The sequence below is a fragment of the Maylandia zebra genome, linkage group LG11, assembly GCF_041146795.1.
Source record: "Maylandia zebra isolate NMK-2024a linkage group LG11, Mzebra_GT3a, whole genome shotgun sequence".
NCBI lineage: Eukaryota > Metazoa > Chordata > Actinopteri > Cichliformes > Cichlidae > Maylandia > Maylandia zebra.
Genome location: NC_135177.1, coordinates 18,596,663 through 18,613,747, shown reverse-complemented (window position 1 = coordinate 18,613,747; position 17,085 = coordinate 18,596,663). Strand labels below are relative to the sequence as shown.

At 41.9% G+C, this 17,085-nt stretch overlaps 1 protein-coding gene across 2 annotated transcripts in view; it reads right to left on the bottom strand.

The window, feature by feature from the left end:
* Positions 1-17,085, bottom strand: part of kmt2bb (lysine (K)-specific methyltransferase 2Bb) — a 29,136-nt gene that overhangs the window by 11,417 nt on the left and 634 nt on the right. For both annotated transcript variants that reach the window (XM_004541558.4, XM_004541559.4), the window contains exons 2-25: positions 15,891-15,969; positions 12,154-15,729; positions 11,869-12,050; positions 11,560-11,679; positions 11,189-11,375; positions 10,637-10,868; positions 10,474-10,541; positions 10,152-10,397; positions 9,885-9,991; positions 9,454-9,597; positions 8,803-8,916; positions 8,485-8,631; positions 8,315-8,407; positions 8,120-8,237; positions 7,919-8,032; positions 7,530-7,714; positions 6,441-6,542; positions 2,876-2,986; positions 2,669-2,745; positions 1,024-1,238; positions 834-937; positions 568-705; positions 271-429; positions 28-145 (exon numbers count right to left, since the gene is read on the bottom strand). In XM_004541558.4, coding sequence (XP_004541615.2) covers positions 28-145; positions 271-429; positions 568-705; positions 834-937; positions 1,024-1,238; positions 2,669-2,745; positions 2,876-2,986; positions 6,441-6,542; positions 7,530-7,714; positions 7,919-8,032; positions 8,120-8,237; positions 8,315-8,407; positions 8,485-8,631; positions 8,803-8,916; positions 9,454-9,597; positions 9,885-9,991; positions 10,152-10,397; positions 10,474-10,541; positions 10,637-10,868; positions 11,189-11,375; positions 11,560-11,679; positions 11,869-12,050; positions 12,154-15,729; positions 15,891-15,969 — 6,736 coding nt within the window. The remainder of the gene's footprint in view (positions 1-27; positions 146-270; positions 430-567; positions 706-833; positions 938-1,023; positions 1,239-2,668; positions 2,746-2,875; positions 2,987-6,440; positions 6,543-7,529; positions 7,715-7,918; positions 8,033-8,119; positions 8,238-8,314; positions 8,408-8,484; positions 8,632-8,802; positions 8,917-9,453; positions 9,598-9,884; positions 9,992-10,151; positions 10,398-10,473; positions 10,542-10,636; positions 10,869-11,188; positions 11,376-11,559; positions 11,680-11,868; positions 12,051-12,153; positions 15,730-15,890; positions 15,970-17,085) is intronic.

The following is a 17,085-nucleotide window of genomic DNA, read 5'->3' as shown; positions in this document are numbered from 1 at the left end:
GCAACCAACTAAAACAAAACAGCTTACCGATCATCACGTTGATAAGGTCTGGCTCCAACCCAGTCAAGAACTTTCTGCGGAGACTGATCCCCTCAAAATCAACATACACTCTGCGGTTTACTTCAAATTCCTGACCAGTTATCATCTGTAAAACAAAGGTACATAACTAAAATTAGGGTTTAAATAAAAATATTCTTTTTTCTTTTTTTTAAAATGTACTTCAAACTTGTTTAAATCCTGAAAGAGGCGAGGTGGGAGAGGAGAATTTACCCTGCCACTGATGAGATGTCGGTGTTTATAGCAGTAGACCTTTTTATCATCCTGGAAGACACACTGACGGGAGCGGGCGCACATGAAGTGGTAGTTGCTTTGACAAGATGTCAGACAGCAGCCCACAGTGGCACCCGACTGATTGCAACGTTCACATCGCTGAAGACGATTGGGGTTAATGACAGTGAAGAGTGAAGAATAAAGTTTGGGTTAACGTAATTACAATAAAAAGACTGATCTGGTTCAACTCTACAGATTTTAAGCAATTTTCAGTTTATCAGGGTGATAACAACTAACCATCAAACGTCCCCTTGTGACAGCGCTGTGTACATGCAGCAGAGAGCCATTGTCCTCTTCAAAAACTTCTGCAGACCACAGGCAGCAGTTGACATGAGCCCATTCATTCTGGCCCAAATACAGTAACCTGCCTGCTTCCTGAGAAAGGAAACAACACAATCCAACATGAAATTAATCAAAGAGAATGGAGAATTTACAAAAATAAGTGAATTGTGTTTGCATTCTTCTGTGAACCACTCAATTTTAATGTTTTGGGAATTATTTACATTCGATTTGAGGTCTCCATATTTTTGACACAAAGAGCACTGTCTCTCATCATCTTTAGACCATCCAGTGTCTAGATCAGCTTTTGAAAGCCGACCTCTTTTTCCTAAGTAAACACACAAAAGTAAATATTTAGTGGAAGAGAAAAAACAGAAAAAAAAAGAACATTTTCTCATAAACTAAATCCGTCACCTTTGAATTTGAGTCTGCTGCTTTTAAAATGGTTCAGGCTTGAAGATTCCCTAGACATTGGAGAAAGAGCCTCTTCTTCCTTTATATCCAAGCTTTGTCCATTGTCTTCCTGCAGGAGTCCCAGTGGAGTTCTAGATGAAAGATCCTCTCTCTCCTGCCACTGAGCATAAACATGCTCTGTTGTAGGAGGATGAACAGCCTGGGACAACATCCCCCTGAAGAGAGAGTTCAGAAGTTCAAAAATTGAAGCAGCACAAAAACAGAATGGTGCTTTCCCTTTTCATTATACAGCATGCATCAGAAGTGAAGAAACCCACATAAATTTACCTACTTGATAAAAATATTTAACACTTAAAATATTTACAGTTCTATATAATGTCTTGTATCTCAATAACTGCAGGCTTAAACTAATAATAAAGCCTCAAAATTAGAAACTAAAGCAAATACTCTAGCGATGAAGTTAGAAAACCTATTGTCATTGAAACAAATTTAGCAGAGCTGTGATTTCCAGACAGTTATTAAATGAACACCAGACATTTCACAGGGTTGGACATACATGTAAAAGAACTGAAAGACTATGATCCAATCACTTGACATGAATCTAACAGAAGACGTTTGGATCATTTTATGAAGAAAGAAAGAAAAATGCACCATCTCTAGCCAAGAGCACCGCCCGAGTAGAGACATATTTTCTGACCAAAGACAGATTGTCTTTCTGCTGTGCAACACTAGCAGTGAAGATGCTGACAAAGTATGCCATCAAAGAAAGGTGGACATATTGATTAAAAAAAAAAATCAAAGATTTCAGTTTTGGTTAAAAAAAACCCTCAGTGGTTGTAGGATATTCCTACATTCCTATTCACAATAGTTGAAATGTGCAATTCCCTGGTATTCCTATTCCTATTTATCCCTATTATATACTCTGTATTTATATAGGTCTCTGTATTTATATATAAATATATATGGTATATTTCTGCTCATATTCTGCAACTTCTGTTGGTGCAGTGCTACCAGAAACTGAATTTCCCGGAGGAACCCATCCGAGGGATTAATAATATCTAATCAACAGTGAAGTCTGTACTTCTAATATAGTAAATCTAAACTGTTTGTTTTTTGTTTTGTATTTTACTGTAAGGAGACATGACTTTAGCTAATTTTATAGTTAGTTATAGTGATGCTTTACACAGATGTGCTCATTTCTGTTGTATCTATTGTGAAAAGGGGTGCTTGAGGGAAATGTGATTATGGACTCGTGTTTTTATATTTTCACTGTAGGTAGCGAAGATTAGAGAGCTACATGTAAATTTAGGATTTTGTTTGTAGTGCTGAGGTGGGGAAGACCGGAGGCAGGACAGCTCAAGGGGACGGTACAATGGGCGGGACACCGAACCCATAAGATTGTGTTGATTTCCAGTTGTGAGCCAGACCTCGCTAGACGTAGCGGAAGTAGGCTAGGTCTCCGGATGCATCTGTATTTTATTGTAAAGCGCAAATAAAAAGATGTCTGATTTTGGAAGTAAGAGTCTCCGCCTGATCACTACCATTAAAATAATCAGTGAAATCGGTGTACTTCAACACTATCTAGGTACATAACTTTAATGGAGTATTTCTTAAACTTATAAAATGTTAAAAATGTAATACTCACACTGGCAAGTCTTTGGTACAAGGGTCCCACACCTTTGGGTCTTGGCTGTTGAACCAATTAAATACCTCCTCGAGCAGCTAAAAGAGAAAAATCACTCAATAATTATAAATGTTATAAAACTGAAAACAAACAAACAAAAAGATAAATCATGCTTAAAGCCAATCATGCATAACTTCAGGAGACTTTGTGTTTTCAGCCATACAGCACCTTTAAGTAGTAGGATCGTGCCAAGGCAGTAGGTCTCCGCTCCTCTGGAAGATCTTCTTCTTGCTCTAGCCTCTTTCGCACCACCTGGACCACATCCTCATGGAACATTTTCTATTAAAAAAAAGAAAGAAAAAATATTTTGGTGTCCTTGAGATGTTCAATCTTGTGCTGATAGGGCAGCTGCATTTCCAACAAAAGAATGTAACTACAGTAGTCCCTCGTTTATCGCGGTAGTTGCGTTCTAAAAATAACCATAACCGATATGTGAAATCCACAAAGTAGTCAACTTTATGTTTTACAATTATTATAGATGTTTTATGGCTTTAAATGCCGTGACTACACACTTTATACACTTTTCTCTGACAGGCTTGAACATTTTACACTTATCTCTCTTGTTTAAACACCCTCAAAGTTCAATCCTTTGTAGAAAAAAAAGTCCAGTATTACAGAATAAAACCAAAGGCACCTGCGGTTTCCTTTGATGGTGCAAAACGTTTCATCGACATTACAGGATGACACACGGCACGATATTGATTGACAATAGTCTACAGCCAATCAGAACGCAGAACACAATGCGCTGTAAAAAACAAACAAACACAAAAAAAAAGCATGCAAAATTGCACCAAAAAAATCTGCCAAACAGCGAGACCGAAAGGTGAACTGCGTTATAGTGAGGGACCACTGTACCATTCTATATCACATAATAGGGCTGTACATTCATTGAATTTGAATCTAGACGACAATTTTGGCATTACACAATTAAATTGAGCAATATTTAAAATGCATGTTTTGCTAATTAAAATGCAAAAGCAAATGAAGCGTTTCTTTTTTTTTTTTTTTGCCTGTCCCGTTTGGCTCTTTTGCCATCAGAATTATTGTCTAAAGGCGAAGAAAGATGCCCAACAGATTTACTTTACCAAATTGACCATCCCAGCCTTGCCGTAATGGTCTATTTGATTCACCTTTTATTGTTTATTTTATTTTATTTTTACTTGCTAAATACGGGACAGATTTGACTGGGGTAAAGGAAGGGGAGAAAGAAAGAGGGAAAGAAAAACAGCGGGGAAGAGGGACGGGGATAAAGGGCAAAAAACAAAAACCAACAAAATAAGCAGAAAAAAAATACATATATCAATCACCTGGATCACATGTTGAGAAAGAAAAAAGAAAACAAGCAGAAGAAAAAAAAAGAGCAACATAATAAACAACATCACGATGATATATGGGAATATAACAGTAAATACTAAATATTAAACATTATTGTGCAGCACGCAAGATCGACAGCGCACAGCGTGTGTCGTTTGTGTGTGTGTGAGCACCCGTGTGTACAACTGTCAGCATGAACGCGCTTGTATTAAAAGGTTCCTTCATGTAATGATCTGCTAGAGGGTGTGGGGGAGCCACAGCCCCGTCCTCAAGGGCATGAAGCAGGGCATGAGATCAAAACTCCAGACATCCAGAGGCCCTCAAAACACAAGAGACCAAGGAAGACCAACAGAGGGGCAGCCGCGCCACTGTCCCAGAAAGAGCTGAGGAGAGCCCTGCGGAGCAGAAGCCAGGGGGGGTTGCAGTGACGTGCCCGTGAGCTCAGCCAGCTGTGCCAGAGTGACCGAGCCCCAGGCCGAGAGGCCGAGGGCACCCCACCCCTGAAGGGGCCCGAGCGAGCCCCAGGCTCCAGACCCCAACAAGCAGCCACCAAGGAGTGAGCCGGTGTGTACCTGGACGCCCACCCCCGGACACAAAGACCCACCAACGCACCGATGTCTGAGGGCGTCTGCCACTGGCAGGGAAAGTGGTGGTAGGGGGAGATAAGCCTCCATACCTTGGAGGGCCTGAGATGTCCCCAGAGAGGTGGCGTCTGATACCCAACCTGACATATAGACACAGACAAACAGGCACACACAGATACAGACATCCATTCCCACCCTCTGCTCTCATATGCACTTACTCAACACTCACCCAACGTGGAGACAGACACAAAGAGACACTGTACACACGATCACACTTCCCAAGCGTACTCTATACCCCAGGTCAAGGTACCCTTGCCCCTGGAGGGGGAAACTGCACCCAGACCCAGGTGTTACCCTTTTCCCTGGGGTGGAGAGAAGCAGACCGCCCCGACTCGGCAGCAGCAGGGAGGCCCCACATTCCAGACCCCAGTCGGACGGCCAACTCCTCCTCCTAGCCCCCCCCCCCCCCCCGCTCCAGCAGGCTGCAGAGAACGGGCGTGTGTGAAGACTCCGAACCTCCCTCCGCCCGCTCATAATGTAGTGTTGATGCATGTGTGTTCTAAGGTGCATTTAAAACCCAGGAGGGCATGGAGCTACCTGCCAGAGAGCAGCAGGTAAGCACATAGCCCCTCCTGCTAGCCCTCAATGTCTACGTGTATTTAAAATTGAGAGGTGGGCAACGACGCCAGGGGTGAGGTGCACACCCTGATGGTAATTTGGATTCCGTGTATCGTGCCCACCCCCAAGATCCTATATGTATGTGTAATGGGTGTGAGTAATGTGAATGTCTAAGTTGTGAGATAAAATTGAGGCACAGGCAGCCAGAAGGGGACGGGGGATGGGGGTAGCAAGGCCCTGCACGTTTGGGTGATTGTGGTGGAGCGGGAAGAGGGAGGCAGCTGGAGATGGGGAGGCAAAGAAGGGAGGGGCAAATGACCCCTCCCTGGGGCCAGCTCCCCCGCTGACCCCAGTAGGCACCCCCATACTCTGCAACCTGCCAGGGAAAGGGGGCCCAGGCCCATTAGGACCGGGGCCCAGTTCGGCAGCGCCGCCTGGCCCCAAAGAGACCGGGACAGCCCACCCGACCCCACCACAGAGAAACCGGCACCCACCCCACCATCCACTCATCTTCCAGATTACACAAGACAATAGACACCCAGGCTGAGATCTTCCTCTCCTGTATCTCCCTCTCCTGCAGAGTGAGTTCCTGAAGAGAGGAGACCCCCTGCAAGATGTAACAGCCTCCCCGAACAGTTGAAGAGCCCCCCAGGTGGCTCGATGCACTGGCGGCACCCTGCGCCAGGGCTGGGCCCCCATACACCCACAACCCCGGCAACACACCAACCAGGACCCAAGCCCCCAAGGCCCAGCCAGGGGCCCAGCCCAGAGATGGAGCACCCCCAGAACCCCACGCCCGTCCCAGACCCACCCAGGGGCAGCCAGGCTACCAGGTCAGTAACCCACGTCCGTCAACGAAGGCTTCATGAAAATGGTCAACATATTAGACAAACACAGGTCGAGCTCGAGCAATTCTTTATCAAAAGTGGCAAAACTTGCACTGTTTTATTTGCATACATCATACAGGTATAAAGAAAGGAGTGAAAAACATAAGGAGAATAAAGAAGACCGATTTAACTTTCACTTATATTTTCGTACATATATGAAAATGTGAAAGCAATGTTCGGTTTACAATTTGCAATAAAAACTGAACGATCATGATCATCATTTTTACTATGATGGTACAGACCTAATGTTTAAATGGAAGCACAATGTTTTATACCAGTTAATCTACTTGAGCTGATTATGTGACATTAAATAAGGGGCCGTGTACTCACCAGTGTAGTATAAAGGCCTTTGTCAAACTTCTTTCCTACAGCTCGGAGGTCACAGGCTGGCTTTCCTTCTATGCCACTGTCAGGGTCGACCGATCTTTCACACTACAACAGAAGTCGAAGAAAATTAAACATCATGCAATTTGAGTGGTTTACTAAAATAAAATAATAATAATACAGTAAACGGAAATATTTTGTTAGCTATATTCAATGATATGTAGCATAAAAACCAACATTTGAGTCATAAAAATTAGAGATGAACCGACTGCAATGTGTGACCAGCCTATACCGATTTTTCCTGGTTATGATTTTTTTTCTAAGAACTACAATTGACAGCATATACAAACAAGAATCATGTATTTTATGTTCATAATAAAAAAAAAACAACTTATTAAACTTCACAATTTATCCCAATATGCAGTAAGTTACAGGAACTTCTCTCACTTTAACAACTGAAAATAAAGTGCTCTACTGCTGTAAAGAGGAACACATACATGAAAACGTGTTTCTGTGCACCCACCTTTAACTGACATATTTCACCTTACCTTTAGCAAACAAAAGCAAGTGCAGCATATTCATATAACAAAAAAACAAACAAAAACGAGTCAGGGACTTGCATCATTTTCCAGTATGTGTAGAACTTCAACAGATAACAGGACATTGATTCTTTTTTCTTTTTCACTTGTCTCCATAAGTTTTCCTGTAACTGCTTTGATCTTTTGCTCATGCCAAGGCTTCTTTAAGCTTTAGTTATCTTTACCACTTTTCTTTTGTTAGCTTCTGTAAAAATGTCCATGTTCAGCTGGATAAGTTTGAGTTAAGCATCTGATTAAGTTTTCGGCAAAAGTTTTCGTAGTGCTTTCCCTTGCAGGTTACTTTACCAAACTTTACTCACAACATGTTAACATATGGCTGTGAGTGGGTGCATGAGTACTTGTGCATGTTGTGCATGCATGAAATGGACCAGCTCATAACGGCACATATATCAGGCTGGTCACCGGTTGGTGTTGAGAACACCGAAAATCATCCGATTCCAGTCCCTGGCAAGTCAATCATTGCATCACTAATAAAAATAGAAGCAAAGTCTCCTACCTGTGAGCAGGTAACAAGGTGCTGGGTGAGGGTGGATGAAAGCAAGCATGCTAGCACCTTCTCCACCCCAGCCCTGAGCTCAATGTAGAGAAGCTCTCTCCAGGCACTGGGTTGGGTCACACTACATGGTCGACATGAATACACTACACTCTCTGGCAGGCTGGACAGGATCTCATACAGCTCATCTGAAATTATTTTACAGGAGAGATATTTTGGATGGAGGCAGAGAAATCCACTCATAATCAAAATTCACAAATGCAATCTAAGAAAAATATTCATGCTCAGCTGACAGTAGCAGATAACATTTAAGTTTGATAATGCTGTTCCAGTATTAAGAAGCTTCAAAACTGTATACCATCAATGTTTACAGAGTCAATAATAAAAATCACCTGTTAGATCCTCACACTTGGCATGAACCCAATGGTTGCAGGTGCCACACTGCATCATTTGACTATCATAGTCATTGTCCTCATAACACTTGAAGCAGATTGGACAGTAGTTACCTAAAAAAAGAGACATTCAGACAAGTTAAAGAAGCTGAAAATTCACCAAATGATAAACGTATTGTTAAGGTTAAACTGTCGCCTCACCCTGGTCATAGAGTTTTGAACAATCTGGACATAGTCCTTTGTCATGGTTCCACTCAGTGTCCCAACTCTTCCCTGGTGTGACGCCACAACTTTTGCACCTAGTGCATGTCATACACACCTGCACAAAATATTACTATGAGAAATCGGCAGGTTGTAGTAAATATCCCTAAAATTGTGTTTTTTTGAGTAACCTACCCAGGCTTTCCTCTTCTTGTTTTGTTTTGGGTAGTTTGGTCCCAAACAGGAGGCATGATAGCAGTTCTGGCATCGTTCACACTCTAATAAAGGCTGAGGAAGACATGGAAGCAAACAGATTAAGTACATACCAATAAGAAAGCTAAACAAGACAAATAAAATGTTTTAACCTTTGAGAGCCTGTTTTTCCTTCCGCACACATGGCAAAACTTGCAGCGTCTGCAGCACCAGTTTTCTTTGTTCTCCTCTGAGGGGCGCTCCGCTGGCTCAAGGCAAAATTTGTGGAAAGGTTCACAGCACACTTGGCAATACAGCATCTGTAAAATGAGGGTCAGAGAAAAAAAAAAAGAACATGTAAATAACAAAAAAGGACACTTTGATATCTGAATCATGTAGTGTTTAATGTTTATCTAAACTTGTTGAAAATACAAGGTGGTAAGCAGGAGACTGAATATTTAAATTAAAATTGAGTAGAAATTATCAGTTACCTCATGTTGCCCTTTACTGGCACAAAGGAAGCAGACATAGGGTGGCATGGGAGGCGCAGAGGTCAGTATACTTAATCCACTCATATTCCAGACATTCTCCAAAGCACAGTCCTCCTGAAAATGAGACAAAAATTGAAAAAGATAAATAAATTAAAAAAAATTAAAGATTTTCACAGTAGTTACCATTACCCTACTCTTTCCATTAATCAATGCCCATATAGATATTTACACTATGTTGTTGATTGAACTGTGGATTAACTTTGTGTATTAAATTTAATGCAAGTTGTAATTTGCATTTTCACACATGTAAAACTTTCATTCATAGATTAAAAAAAATAATTCGACAGATCAGAAGGAACAAAACTCTAATGAATGATGTATGGAACGCTGCACATGTGGGAACTTAGATTAACACCGACCCCTGCTGGGCAAAACATTATACTAACGTGAAAACATGAAATGCATTTTAAATTATTACAGGTGTTAGCTGTGTGTACATCTTCTGTGGAGTAAATAATATTTGAGGAAGGCAAATAAGAAACCAAGTATGTCTCCAAATACATAACTCTAGTTATTACTTTCCGACAGGGAATACAACTCTGGAATTTAGGAATATATGAAACAAAGACAAAACAAACAAAAAAACCCTACCTTAAAATCAACCCTGATTTTGTGAGTAGGTTTAGAAGATTCGACAGTTCGCTGCTCAAATCCATGGGCCAATGCAGCCAGGACACTGGGAGGAGTCTGCTCCAAAGGACCCTGAGACTGGAGACCCTGAGAGACCACCGCAACCTACAGACATGCATAATAGTTAATTAAACTGCTGATTGCTAAAATTCACTGCATTAAATTAGCAAAAGAAAGGGAATGTAAGAAAATCCTGAGACAGTTTGTGCAGAAACGTCTGGTTTGTTTGATCAGTAACAGTAACGAGTGTGATGTTAAGCACAGCGTGCCAGAGCTGGACATTTTTTTGTCCTTGTTGGCCAAACATCAATATACTTCTATACAATTGCCACAAATTTCCATTATATAAGTTAAGTACAGTTTAAGCACCAATTAAATCCAGAATTACCCACCTTCTCAGGTTTACGTCGAGCTGACGGCACACGGTGAGAACTGGACTTTCGATGCCTGACCTCATCATCTGATATGTCTCCCAAGAATCCTTCCAGCGACACAAAGTCTTGAGAACATCATGGAAAAAACAATTTACTTTATTACAGGCTTTGTAATCATAATAGTACACAATATCCAAACTTAAATGACTACACAGCTACTTGCTATTCTTAAAAAACAAAACAAGCAACTAGACTGTGTCAAGCAGTCGCTGAGTATTAATTTACCTTGACTGAAACGGGGTCCGACACCTCTTCTCCTTGCTGGTGAGGCAGAGCTCGAGAGAGCTTTATCATCTAGATCTGAGTCGTAATCCACCAGGTCAAAATAGACACGGGGTTTAACAACACGCTTCGGCTGCTTTCTCAATGATGGACTGTGGCCGTCACTCTGGAGACCAGACGGTGAGTCATTCCCTTCGTCGTTACTTGAATGACCCCCACTGAGAGAGGATCGCCTTCGCTTAGAGGAACCTAAAAGAAAACAGTGGTGACACTGATATGTAAGAACTACTACAACATGAAGTGTGCACAGAAGGGGAAAAATTACCTTTAGGTGCCGTTCTCCCACTTAATCTGCGTGCTTTCCTCTCCTCAATTTGGTCACATCTCTTATACCTTGTAATTAAAATAAAATAAATACAAATTTTTAGAATAAATCAGAATTCACCACATTGTCCTATGTGCCACAAAAACTACCAAACATAACTTACACACAACACTGCCGCTTGGTATTGGGACCACCAAACTTGGGTTTGTCCAGGCAGTTAATGCACTTGCCACAATCATCTTCGTGGTTGCAGCCTTTACATACGCCACACCTTCTAGATCGGTACCCAAACGGTCCAAGTCCTTTCCGCTTTACAAAATTTGATGGTTTCTTGACCTTGGTGACCTTTGGATCTGACAGCCCAGGACTGTCAGATTCAGATGGAGAACCAACATCTGCAAGAACAAAAATGCAATAAGAATGGGAAAATAATGCACGATTATCTGAACAGCAGCTCTTGTTCTCTTTCCCAAATGCATTCTCAGCTACATCAAACAGCAGCGGTATAGATAAAAATAGTAAAGATGCAATGATGAGGCACTAAATATATAAATGATCAAGGAAAGTCTGGTTACAGTGAATATCAAATAAAAACTAATCAGTTGTACAACTGATTGCTGGAAGTTAGATAGCGTTACTTATGTTTGAGTTAGGAAACAAATTTGTTTATAGGAACTGTTCAGACAAGCAGTGTAATGTCATTGGTCATATCTACCTTTAGTGACCGCTGATGGGGAAATGCCAGATCTTTCATGCAGTGGCAAGGCACTAAGTCTGGGAATATCATCTGGTACCATGGCACGTGGCTGCCCGAGGACCACGGATGCAGCACGGCACACGTGCTTGATACGTGGACCTCCTGCTCTACGGAACTCCTGGCACAGTGGGGAGATGACTTGCGGCTGAGGAAGGAAATAAAAGTGTCATGAGGCTTTAGTTTACACGGGATGAGCTTCCCTGTTTATATTATTGTTCAATTTCAGCTCAACAAAAGGGGTTTTTTTATCCGCTTGGTACAACCACAGACAGAAACAAGATTTTTAGTGAGATCAATGCTCGCTCCCCTCGAGCCTATTGATTTCTTACTTGTACTTGAGGCGGTTCTGTCTTGACTGGAACGTCAGAATGAAGCTGCACCCTCTGCTTCCTCCTTTGTCTTTTAGAGGTCATATCTTGAGACCTGGCTCCAACCGGGCCAGATAACAGCTGCAAGGTTAATTTGAAAAGATAAAAAAAAAAAAAAAAAACACTGATCCATAATGTATCACTCAAAACAACTGTCTTTATATGATGTGTTCTTCCTCTATGACATGTTATTAAGCCAGGTTAAGCTACTAAAAAACAGTCAATGTATACAATGAATTGAAAACACGCTTGTGGTGACGGTGACCTTACCCCAGACGACTTAAGCTGTTTCTGCTGGTCAATTTTAATAAGCTGAACCTTGGCTTTCCTGAGGAGATTGAACATTCTTTTATTTGCACCAGTGAGTCGTGCTCTTTGTGGTACTCCCTTCTCCACAGACCCAAGAGAAATGCCCCCACATCTGCCTGAGTTCTGTACTGACTGCAACTCTCCTGTGGAAGCAATACAAGCCATTTTCAGGTCTATGGTATAGTCTTGTTTGCACGATTGTGTAAGTGATGAATCGAAAGTTGCTTAACATTAGTATGGTGTTACCTGAGTGAGGCTGGGCAGTGTCTTTTGCAGCTATATCTTCCACTTGGCCATGTTGCAATGTGAGTGACTTTGGGTTAGTAGTCCTAACACAGACAGAAACTTTTCTCACTACTCCAGGCGTATCTAGGTCTTCGATCTTAAGCTTGGACTTGTCTTTCTCTAAGCTTGTATCCCGTTGCCTAAGACTAATGCTCATGGCTTCATCATCAAGTCCTTCTGCTAAATCAACAGGAGGCTGGAGTGGTTTGCTCGCACCATCGGGCTCTGTTGGGTTTTTGCTTTTAAGTCCCAGTTGTGGCTTCTTCAGCCTCTGATATATCTTGAGGTGAGTCGTTTGCTTAGTGAACTTAGGGCAGCTTTTCTTTTTCTGAACATCAAGGAGGTCAGTAGATAGTTCTGTAGGCTTATCAACTGGTGTCAGTGAAAACAGATCCTCGCCTTTGTTTTCTGGAGATTTGTCCAGTGTATTCACTTCCTTGCCTGCCTTTTCTGGAAGATGAGACTTAAAACTTGAGTTCTTTAGAAGAGACCTGTTCTTATCATTTTTGACACTTTTTCTCTCAGAAAACAGGCTATCGGCGAGATCAATACTTTCATCGAGGTCCTGAGCTGAAAACAGATCGACATCCAGTTGAGCTTCACTCAATATGTCCTCCTCATCAATAGGCAGGATTGGAGATATTGCTCTGTCTGCCCCATCATCTCGCCTCTTTCCTGGACGTATTTGCAAGCCCAGTTGTAAACCCTTTTTTGGGGAGTTTCTCCGAGGCAGTACAGACATTCCTGCATCATCCATAAACCTCTGCGGGGTCTTGATCACCCGAGAGGATCTGGCACTTACCACAGGCATTATGAAGTGCTTAATGTTTTTTATGAACTTTGACTTACTGCGCTGAGCCTCTGCAACATCTGCCTGCCCCCCATCAACTAATGTGTCTGTTTCCTCCTGCTTCAAACTATCTTTGTCAAGTCCTGTATCTATCAGCTTGGAAATGACTTTAGGTTTTGGTCTCTTAGAGCCAATAAACTGAAGACTTGACTGCTTCTTTTTGTACTTTTTATGTACCCCAATAAGTTTGAAGCTTGGGGATGGTGCGTTAGCTGCCAGTGGGGTAGAACTGTCACCATCTCCCTCTTCAGTTTGTTCACTTTCAGGTAATTTGAGTGGGGCAAATTTTCCATCTTTGCTCCTGTGTCTGTGTTTCTGGCGCTGACCAATCAAGTTTTTACGTTTCTTTTTTCCTTTTTTCTGAGATGCCATTGATGCATTTAGATCACTCGTTTGACATTCCAGTGACAAAGATTGCTGACTTTCAATTGACTGAATGTCCATTTCTTCCTTTACTGATGGCTGTATCTGCTCTTCCTCCACTGACACAGGGTCCTGTTTGGTCTCTGGCGGAGGGCAATCTTTTGTTTCCGGCTGGCTTACCTCTGTTACTAAAGGCTGAGTGTCTTCCTCTTGAACAGGCTCCGTGTTAGTAGTGTCAACTGTAACAGGCTCTGTGTTGACAGCAGTTTCAGTGGAAACGACAGCCTTCTTCCTGGGAAGAGACTTCTTTTTCCCTAGTTTGTTATTCCTACATCTTCTAGGCTTGGAAGGCACAGGCAATGGTTTGGCCTCACTAAACTGTGGTTCGGCCTCATTAATCTGTGGTTCTACCTCATTCTCCACCTTTGGTGGGGAAGCGTCACCTGGCAACTGTGAGGGGTCTTCAGCAATATTTGAGGTATCCTTGTCAACAATTTCAGAGGAGTTTACAAAGGTCGTTTGCGATGGCTCCTCAGTCAAATCAAGACAAGGGTTTTCGGGAAGAACTTGTGAACTGGAATCTTCAGTTGAAACCTGAGAAGAATCTTCAACATGAACCTGTGGGGCATCTTCATCCTGTACACTTGCTCTAAGCTTTCGTTTTGGAGTGTTCACCGGCTTCTGACTGACAGACTTTGTTGGTGACGAATCAAGGCTTGATGTTCTCCTCCTAAGCCTTCTTGTTGGTGTGACATCAACATCCAGACATGCTGATTTATCCTCATTAGTTTCATTCTGATCTATTAAAACATCCTCTTTCTCCTCTCTTTCCAACATCTTTTCAGCCACAGGGCTGACCTGCTGAATTAAAAAAGAAGGCTTTGAACTTTTATGTTTGCCAGGAGAGGAGACCTTTTTAATTTGAAGAGGGGGGACAACTTTCCCACAGTCCGTTTTAGTGATTTCTTGTGGAGATGCTTCAGCCGTGTGTTCCACTGCAACTTCAACTTGTAAAGAGGTCTTTTCCTCCAACGGCTCCTCGGCGTTGTTTTGGGAATCTTTCTGATTACTCTCATTTTTCTCAGTGTTTTCACTCTCCTGTGGAACTGTGTCATCAAGTTTGGATTCATCATCAATTCCCTTTAAATTTTCACTGACACTGGTATCACAAAGAGCGGGCTGATCAACCTCACTTACAGCATTAGGTGTTACTGTGAAAGTGTTTTCAGCGCATGGCGTCTGACTTCCTCCCTTTACTAACGTCAAAGTCCAGATAAATTTTCTTCGTTTTTTCTTTCGAGACGTATTCTTCCCCGCGGACTGCGCATTGTATTTAGGGTTTCTGATCTTTATTAACTTTAAGCTTGGGACCCTCGTGTCCTCATTTTTCAAAGGCAAACTGTCACTGGGTTGCACAGCTGAGTTATCAGTCTCTGACAATGACAGACCTTGGTTTTCTGGCACTGTATCGTTTTTATTCAGCCTCCTGCTTTGCCTTCGTCTGTTACTTCCCGCTAATGGTTTGGCCTCTGCTGTCCGCGAAGCTTCTGACTTGGACGCTGCTACAACAGCATCACTTGTACTCAAACTTTCCGCTGCAGGTGCACTCACCGTGGCTCTTTTAGAGAGTGGGTTTGTGACTCTATTGCTCCTACGAGTCACTAGTTGATTAACTTCAGGACCCTGGCCAGCAGCAGTTTCCTTATGCTTTAATTTCTTTGCATGTGATTTTGGCTCTACAGTCCCGCTCTCTTTTACAGAATCAGGTTGATCAACAGATTCTTTCTCCTTTGATTTTTGGTCACTAACCACAACTTTGGCGCTAGTCTGGCATACAGGCTCTGTTGTTTTTAAAGCAGATCTCCCACGCCTTCTCACAGGTACCGTCCCCCCTCCTTTATCTTCTGTGCCATGCTCATCCTCTTGTGGTTCAGCTTTTAATTTGACATGAGCACTTAAAATCTGGTCACCCTCAATGTCCTTGGTTTTAGGCTCATCCTGATCTCCTTTCATCTTCAACTTCTTTGCAGATTTTTTCTGAGGCTCCTTTACAGTTTTGATTTTCTTTTTGGCCACCAACTTTATAGTAATCCTCGGTGCTGCTGATGAAGCTCTGCTCTTGGCGGGCTGTCGATCCAGGGTGCTTTTTCCTTTCGAACCTTTCTTGCAATCTTTTGCTGGTTTTGCTTCGAGGGACACGCCGTGCATTTGCTCCGAAGACTTTACATCTTTTATCGGGTCAGGTGGTGCAGCTGCCTTCACTGCTGGCGTTTTAAGCGGTAGCTTCTCACTTTGACGTTTCGATTTTGTGTTGGCAGCATCACCTGCAAAACAAAGGTATTAAATGAACACAAAATCATCTGACAAAACTATATAGAAAAAATATATTATATTGCATTTCGTGCTTAATTCATTTCCTAACTTTGGTGTTATTTACAAATAACACCAAATATTTCATGAGATTAAATAACAGCTTGGTCTTTACCTTTGGAAGAATTTTGTTGAGACAATATGGGTCCCTTGGAACCTTTTGTCTCAGCTTCAAATCCTTTGAAATCATCCCCCTTGAAAAATAAAACCGCAATTAACACTTGAAGCCACTTTGCACTTTGCTGGAAACTGTTAAACCATCAGGATAAACAATAACTAAAGTTTTAGGTCCGAGTGCAGAAAAAAAAATCCTTTGCATGCACATGCTTTTAACACGTAACACATTAACAAATCAATATATGTGGATCATAGCATATCTGAACAAGGGCTTTTCTAACAATATAGCAAACAAGTCTGACTTTTTAAAATGAAACTCATCAATAGTACATGACTGTTTTGCTCTTTCTAAGTAAAGGTTGAAACCAACTACTGTCATTCATCATGGGTTGTTATACAGATATCATAAATGCGTTGTGCATTAGTAACAGCAACAACAAAAAAGAAAAAAAAAACATGTGGCTGAGTAGGAAAACTTCCTATAATGTTATTACATAATATAGACCGTTTACTACCTAATGCAACACGATTTAACAACAGGTTTAATATGAATGTCAAATGAGCAGCTACGAAAAAAAAACTGCTGGTAAATCTTGCTATAATTACTATTCTCTTTGTACTGTACATCCCCATACCCACAACTGGGATCTTAACTCATAAAACAGCGCCACTCTTACGAGCTGGCATTTTACTTAAACTTTATGAGGTGAGTTTGAACGCTTTCGATTCCAACAAGGTTGCATTTGACTTTGGCATACTTCTGCACCACCATTTAAACCTGACGTGTTTGGTGACATTAGCTAGCGGTTAGCAAACCCAGCCCTCCATAAAGCATTCAACCTAATTTGTGAAAGTTATCTATGTGGTACAAATAAGCTCCGACGTATGTGCGGTTTTATTTAAAGTAACTACTCTGCCCGAGTCTATGCAGCGTGTTACCAGTTAGCCACTGTGCGGGGTACGAAGGCGCTATCCTTCCCCTTCTTTGTGTTCACTATTAGCTAGCTAGCTGCTACTCTGGCCCTATAACGAGTGGGCCATACATGAAATAACTGAGACTCCTGATCACAAACTCGCGTTCCCGCATAATGTGTTTTTTAACAATTAAAACTCTTGCAGTTATGCATGCTATGACCCTTTAAATGTTTAAAATTTCTAGGAGCAAATTAAGCAACAGTGCTGCGGTGACTTGA